Here is a 7,398-nt window from a genome sequence, read left to right on the forward strand (position 1 = left end):
GAGCATCTTCCCACGGGCCAGCCCATTTAGTCAGCACAGCTCACAGACCCACAGCTGCTCTTCAGGAACAGCGTCCCAGCCCAAGACCAGCTGCTGGCAGCAAGGACATAAGCTCCATGCCTCTTGTCAGTGGTGGTGAGTGGAGGCACTGCTTGTAGGGATTTACCTGGGGCCTGGCAAACTGACATGACATCTTACCTTCTTCTCAATTCAAAGTCTGCAATAAGCAAAAGGATGCTGCTCTGGCAGGAGGAATGTACGGATGAGCCACAGTCCACACAGGTCCACTACATTGCAGTTTTCTTTTAAGCTTTAATCCAAGGTAGCACAATCTGCACCTTCTCATAATGAGGTATTTAAAACATTTTACAAAGAAATGGTATTCAAAGGCATTTAAAAATAAAACGTTTCCCTTTTCTGAATCAAACGCTAAAACCCCTGCTGACAAGTGCTGCTCCCTGTTAGGCCCACAGCTATAAAGCAGATGGCTAGAAAACTTACTTGAATGGCTTGAATCCCCTGAGGTGGGGATGGGTGTTTCCCTGAACTGGCCTTGCCTTGGTGCCTTTTGGGAGACACTGCAGCAACCATCCCTTCCAAACCCCCTGAAATGCTAATAAAAGTTGTTACAAAATGCCAGGCTCTGTAAGCAAGTGGTCTCGCTGCACAAGCTGAGTGCGTGTGAAGGAGGCTGAGCCAGGAGCCATGCTCTAACTTCAGGATCTTGCAAGAGCAGCTGCTGTATCCTGCCCTTAGAGCAAGAGCTGCTGTGTCATGGTCAGTGACCTCCATAGCTGCTTGGCCACTCTGTCCAGAGCTGGCTCTGTGGAAAGCCAAGGGAATTCAGAAGAGGCTGTTATTTATCCACAGTGCTCTACCTGCTGTAGGTAACTGAAGGGCAGTTTGCTTTCCTCACAACTGTCTACTGCTGGCCTTTGGTCTCCTGCTCTAAGTGAGCAGGAGGCACAGACCACCTGGATACCTGCAACTGTGGCTGTTCATGTAGCACCACAGGGGAATGGAGATCTGGCCTCAGCCCTGGAAGACCTGGATTTATCAATAGCTTGAGAAGAGCTTTTCCAAACTGAAACTAGGCTAAACATACAGCTCCTGGCCAAAGTCAACCCCCAGATAAACTGTTTCTTGGAAAAAGAAACCGATCCAGTAGCAGGATTCTGGACAGCGTCTCCAGCTCTCAGCCACTAAAGCAAAAAGGCAGGAACTATAATCAGTGTAATTACCAAGCTAAGCCTGACACGAAGCTCCCCTCAGTCCCTGTAGTACTGCTCCCTCCTGGGGTTCCAGGCTGAAACTTAAGTAACAGTGCACACCGTTAAATAGGAAAGGAACAGAAAAAGCCAAGACCACGCTCCAGGCTGTGGGATCTGCGACCACATGAGAGCCTGGCCCATCATCCCCCCCAGCTCCCTGGCACTCCATGGAGATAGGTGGGAGGAAGCAGCAGGGTCCACCGCACCAGTCCCCAGCTGGTCATGCACTGAATGGTGCCCCTCAAACAGATCGTGATGAATAGCCCATTGTTCTCTCCCTCTGCATCACCTTCATCTGGCTTTCATCAAAAAGAAAACAAAATAGAAATGAACACACGCACCCCCGCACTCACAGTGGGAAGCTGGAGGCTTTGCTCAGCCTGTATTGCTCCTGCCCGAGCTGCTCAGGCACCAGGAGTACCCGCCTGCCCCATGAGTGGGCCACCACCATCCTGCGTGTCCTCCACAGGTGTCTGGTTAGTGTGCACCACGATTGTGCTCTCATCTACAAGCTCGCAGGCAGGATTGCTGAATGCGGACAGTGGCAGTGTGATACGCTGCATTTCACGCTCATAAACTTTCTGTTCATGCTTTTCCTTCAGGTCTTTCCCCCTAGATTCAAAACAAAACAAAACAAAACAGATGTACATGGGTGCCACTGCTTGGAGGCAGTCTCAGTAAACATAATACAATAGAAAACAAGGAACTCTGTAGGAAACATTTTCAGCTACACACAAAGGGCCAGAAACATTCCCTACTGTAAGCAGAGGACCCCATCTGACCCCATTCAACTAGCAGCCAGGTGAAGTTTGTTCCTCCCTCAAACTGTCATATTCACTGACATTGCAACTGCTAAATCATGATGGTAAAGCCAGGGTTCTTCAAACTATGGGTCTGACAAGTGTTTCTTTATACCTTATAGTCCTACAGAACTGCCCAGTGCAGGCCCAGAGGAGCAGTGAGACAGCAGAGAGCCCACTGCTGTGGAACAGAGCTTCTATAACCTGCTTCATCTGATAGAAACAGGTATCAGAAGCGGTGACAGGTTCTGCATTTTGCTGCAGCAAACGAATGTGTGTAACAAAATGAAGCCATTCCTGAAAGTAGTAAAGCTTACTTCAGAGCTGGCCCTGCCTTCTGCCACTGCAACTCTCAGCTTAGTACCACAATCAGTTCCTCAAACTTGCCTCAGTCTTCAGCCTGTTGCTAAGGGAGGCAAAACCTCTGTAATTTGTACTGAGGAAGACTGTCTTGCTTTAAAAATGGCTGGCATTAATAGCATGTTGTCTCCAGAAAAGCTATGTATATCAGAAGCTACTAAACCCATTAAAGGTTTCTCACCACACCTACCCAAACCTGCCAGCTTGCACATGCAATTTTTAGAGCAAGGCAAGAAGAGAGACAGCAAACCCGCACTGCAGCGCTGCTCTGAGCTCTCTGGGATTGAGGAAGCAAAGCTGCATTTGGACAAAGCCCAACACTGGTCTATTGCTTCTTCCCACCAAAGACAGGAGTGCGACGGGACAGAACTGCTCGCTTCTCCTGGAGCTTGTGATCCCAACCAGGCAGAGCTGCTGGGGTTTCCTGTCAGCACATGAGCAGTTTGGCTGCTTCTCAAAGCTGCCTACAAGCGTGCAGCAGTGGCTGCATTCCTGCCAGCATACGAGACAGCGTTCTCTGAAGTGACACCTCACATCAGATTCCTCGACAAGCAGCGCTGTGTTTTGCCCCTTATGTAACACTCCTCCCTCTTTTTTCTGTCGGCATTTATTATAAACACTTACATAAGGACATGTCCCAGCTTGGGAAAGAGCTCCTTCTGCTTGGCTGTGTCAGACTGCTGTCAAGCAGCCAAAATACAGAGCAAACCCTCCCAGAGGAGGCAGCCTGGCCCTTCACTTGCGGCAGGGACATTCACTGCTGTTTGTTAATCCTGCCCTGTCTCTTACAACTAAGCTGCTTGCTATTACCACTAACCTCAAACTGCTGAGCTACAGAAGCATTTCTACCCAACACAGCGAACTGGATGAACAACTAATAACTTAAGTGTGAATCAAAACTGACCTTAAAGTATACGATAGCTTCAGCAAAATGAACCTGGACCAAAAAAAAAGTGCTACTTGATACGCAGCTTCATAGGATACAATGCATGAGTGGCAAGGAATTTGCCAATTGTTTTTCTTCTAAAGCTAGCTAGACTAGAGAAACCAGGGGAACAGGTGGCCTGCTAAAAGGACTGTTCTTTCTCTGCTCGCAAAAGAAACTTCCTGTGAGGGCACGTGGGATCTGTTCTCTGCAACTCTTACGTAAAATCAGCTCCTCTGGATGCATGTGAGAAAACCACATCAAAGCACACGTGCACGCACACGCACAAAGCCAAAAAATAAGAGGGCAGAGTTTGAAACTTTACATGGGACAGAAGAGCATGCTGATGGGTGACATGGAGAAGAACGGGATTAACTCTTAAGTAGTTCTTCCCTCAGTGCAACAAGCGAAACTCTTGCACAACATGCTGTATCGCAACATATGCTACTGCCTGCCTTTTCACTGGGATCTGGTAATCTGGAGGTGCTCGGACATTCCTGCTCTACACTGCTTCATGCTTCCAGCTTTTGAATAAAGGACTAGCTACTGACCTCTTATAGATGTATCCCAGGACAATGCCAGCTCCAATGGCAATGATTATCACCATCATGATCAGCCCCAGCACATACCCTGTAAAGAGAGAAAGGAAAAGACAAAATTAGAGACAGTAGATCCAGCTATAGCATTGCCTCAAAATAAATCTGTCCTGCCAGAATTAGAGGAATGGATCCATCACATGATCCTGAGTTTGTACCTAGTGTCCCTAAGTCCTTCTTTTCTTTGGAGTTCATCTGCACTCTCTGACTGATCCCAATGACGGGTTGCACAGCTGCTGCCTCACTCCGGGAGGGCAAGGTATCAGCCGGTTCAAACACCTGATCCACCTCCTCGGAAGTACCAGCTTCTTCTGTAGAGACTGGGGCTGTGGCAGCTGTGGCAGCTGTAGCATCTGTTGAGAGGAAAAGGAGCTATACAGTATAACCAAGCATTGGTGAGTACTTCAAAATAACACACGCCTTGTGAGTGGGACAGATCTAGACTGGTATTACTGAACCGCCTTCAAAGTACACTGACAAACTTGTTCCCTCTTAAGTTCTTGCCAGAAATCCTACCAAAGCAGAGCAGAAATGTCCACCTCCCCCCACTTCGCTTTCACACAAACCTATTTAGCTAAGAGTGCAAAGCACCACCAGAGATGAGACAAATCAGACACAGCATAACAAACCCTGGGTTCAGGGCATGAGTCCAGGGGATGCACAATGACTTCATTTAGTGTATAATCAATATACAGGCTGCAGCTTCAATCATGCTGAACAGACGTGAACAAGATTATGAGAATCTCCATCCTGAATCTCCCAGGAGCCTATTTATCTCTCTTCTGCCTCAATCTTCCTGACACGGGAAGGTTTGACAGGAGACTCCAGCTGGGAGTCTCTCTCCCCTGTAAGAAGACATTCTTCTTACCCAGCCCCTCTTTGCAGCCTTGTAGCAAACTCCTCTAGCAAGATGGACAGGCTAAATCAGAGCAGCACAGCCACTGACTAGTGTTAAGTACAGCAAGTTCCTCCTCAGCCAGAGCCCAAAGTTGCAAAAGGGTGGATGCTCATAGCACAGACTCCTTCCAAGTCCTGTGGATTCTTTATCTACAGCATTGGCAGATTTTCAAGGTAGTTCCTTCTTTCATGACATAGTTAAAATGGAAGCTATAGCACAGTCAAAGCTATGACAGTGGAAAGTAGGTACCTAGGACCTGTCCTGAACAAAAATCCCTTCTTTTGGGAAATGCCATGCACGGTATGCACCCACACCTGAAAAATCCCTCCACCTGGATCTCACCCCACAGCTGGCAGTAACTCCATGTGGATTTTCTATCTGCAGCCATTTTGAATCCTCAGTGGAATGTGAAATGGAAGTACAGAAGGGGAGTTAGGAAGTCAGGGTCTCCTGCACTGCACAGCCACAGAAGCTGAACTAAGGGGAGCTGCAGGACATGACTACAATAAAAAGGTGCCCACTCCTGATAAAAAGCCAGATCCCTTCAACATGCAAATGGTGTACTGGCTGAAAGGTCAGGTAACTCTCCTGAACCCAAAGCTGCAGGACTGTTTTGTGCAAGGGTCTTGGCAGCAGCACATTTGTTTTGCTTCATTTGTAGGGAAAACCAGGCAAAAACCAAGCAAAGTGAAGAAAAGGGGAGAGTGTATGTGTGGGGAGAAGTGTTTACATGCAAATGATAGCAATCCTGAGGGACAGTGGAGTGTGTACATCTTGAGGAACTCAGAAATAAGTAAACAGTTAAAAAACCCCAAGTGGTTACTTTGGCCTCAGTCAGTACTGACATCTCCTCTCCATGAAACAGGCTTCAGCTACAGTTCTTCTCATGCCAAAGTGTTTCCCATCCTGATTATCCATGAGGAATCCAGCATCAGGGGGATTGTTTCTTACTGTCCTCCTTTCAACTCCCATTTTCTCCGAGTTGTGTATGTGCCCTATGCCCCATATCCAAATTCACCCTGGGACCCGTTTAGCAGCAAGACGCTTGTTTAGACAGCAGTAACATGCCCCACAGTAACAGCCTACCAATGTCTCTGCAGTTCCTAAATGCCCAGAGCTCAGCTTTCTCAATACAGCTAAAGAGCCCTACAGTGACCAGTGACAAGATAGGGCAGGGGGGCTCAAAGATTTGCACAGACCTTTTCTGGCACCAACGGAAAAGCTCTGGGGGTGGAGCGAGGCAGGGCTGGGAAGCAGATGTGCAAGCAGAAGGGACAGCTGGAAGGGGATCCTCGGGTACGCTCCGTTCCCGGGGAGGGTCAGGGGCTGTTTGTGCGCAGGGGGGTCCCCCACCCTAGTGACAAAGGCAGTGCCCAGCGGCAGGAGACGGGGGGAGGGAAGTGCCCTAAGGATGGCCAGAGGGGAAGGGGGCCGACGGGGTCCGTTCCTACCTGAGCACGGGGCGATGTCGCAGGGTCGCCGCTCGGGGACCCCGGCAGCGCCTCGGACGTAACACCAGGGCGCGGCGTCGCCGTCCGGGTTCCTGCAGCTGTTGTGGTCCTCGGCGGCTGCTGGAGGGCGGCGGGTGGTCAGCGCGGGGACCCCGCGGCCCCGGCATCCCGCTCCCTCGACATCCCCCCCCACCACCACCACCACCACCGCCGAGCCCCCGCCCCGCTGCCCGGACCCACCTGCCGGGAGCGCGGCGCCGGGGCCGCTCCGCACCGCCAGCCAGTTGAGGCACGGGGCACCACCGGAGGCCACTCGCTGGCTTCCTCGGTAGGACGCGCCGTTGCCGCGGAGGCACTCTGCGGAGAGACGAGGCCAAGCCATGCGGGTGGGCCGGGCAGCCCCCGCCGCCCCGGGCCGCTATCCGCACACCTCCCCTCCCGAGACCGGCCTTTGTCCCCCACACAAAGCCAGGCCGGTTCCCCCGGGCTGCACTTACCTTCAGCGCCGCGGGCCGCCAGCACCAGCGAGCCCAGCAGCACAACGCCCAGCGCCGCCGCCGCCCGCCGCGGACCCCCGCGCAGCATCCTCGGCGCAGCGGAGGAGGCGAGGAGCCGCCGCCAGCCCGGGCGCGCAGCTCGGCTCCGCGGCGAGACCTGCCCCGCCGCTCCCCTCCCCGGTAAACAACCGCCGGGCTGCGCTTCCCCCCCCCCGCCCCGCAGCGGCCGCCGGGTCCTAACGCTGCCGCCGCCCGCCCCCGGGCAACACCCGGCCCCGTCGGGGAAGCCCCGGGAGGGGAAAGGGGCGGCCGGGAATGCGCCGCTGCTCCTTCACCTCCGCAGGGGCTTCCCCGTCCCGCCGGGACCGGGCGCAGCGATGGGTGCTCGGTACCGCGGGGCCCTTTGGCTCGGGGGAAACACGGGGAAAGGCTCCCCAAGCCCTGTCCCCGATAGCCACAGGAGATTCGTGGGCCAGGAGACGAGGCTCCCGACACAGAGCTGGGCTTGAACCGCCGACTGTGGCGGGGCGTTTGTCTTCAGGGACCTAAAATCGCTGTCTTGTTTCCCCTAGAGAGCCACCCCGAAGAACCAGACTCTCC

At 52.5% G+C, this 7,398-nt stretch overlaps 1 protein-coding gene across 4 annotated transcripts; it reads right to left on the minus strand.

Moving 5' to 3' along the window:
- Nucleotides 1-288: 288 nt before the first annotated feature.
- PIK3IP1 (phosphoinositide-3-kinase interacting protein 1) lies at nt 289-7,022 on the minus strand. 4 transcript variants are annotated; one of them, XM_062631264.1, is made up of 6 exons: nt 6,799-7,022; nt 6,542-6,658; nt 6,302-6,418; nt 4,111-4,305; nt 3,908-3,986; nt 289-1,883 (listed from the first exon to the last, which is right to left on the minus strand). In XM_062631264.1, the coding sequence occupies exons 1-6, from the start codon at nt 6,884-6,886 to the stop codon at nt 1,676-1,678; spliced, it is 804 nt and encodes a 267-aa protein (XP_062487248.1). In that variant the 5' UTR covers nt 6,887-7,022; the 3' UTR covers nt 289-1,675. The 4 variants fall into 4 exon arrangements, with proteins under 4 accessions (XP_062487248.1, XP_062487247.1, XP_062487250.1 ...); XM_062631263.1 differs by having other exon boundaries at nt 6,302-6,421; nt 6,799-7,021; XM_062631266.1 differs by having other exon boundaries at nt 4,111-4,296; nt 6,799-7,019.
- Between the last annotated feature and the right edge of the window lie 376 nt (nt 7,023-7,398).

This window comes from Pezoporus occidentalis, unplaced genomic scaffold (genome assembly GCF_034315485.1).
Source record: "Pezoporus occidentalis ecotype Australia unplaced genomic scaffold, CSIRO_AGI_Poc_V1 ctg37, whole genome shotgun sequence".
Lineage (NCBI taxonomy): Eukaryota > Metazoa > Chordata > Aves > Psittaciformes > Psittacidae > Pezoporus > Pezoporus occidentalis.

Coding starts and splice junctions, on each gene's coding strand:
- PIK3IP1 (XM_062631263.1), bottom strand. CDS start 6,886: ATGCTGCGCGGGGGTCCGCGGCGGGCGGCGGCGGCGCTGGGCGTTGTG. Junction 6,659..6,798: donor GGCGGCCCGCGGCGCTGAAG/GTAAGTGCAGCC, acceptor GTCTCTCCGCAG/AGTGCCTCCGCGGCAACGGC. Junction 3,987..4,110: donor GAAGGACTTAGGGACACTAG/GTACAAACTCAG, acceptor CTCTCTTTACAG/GGTATGTGCTGGGGCTGATC.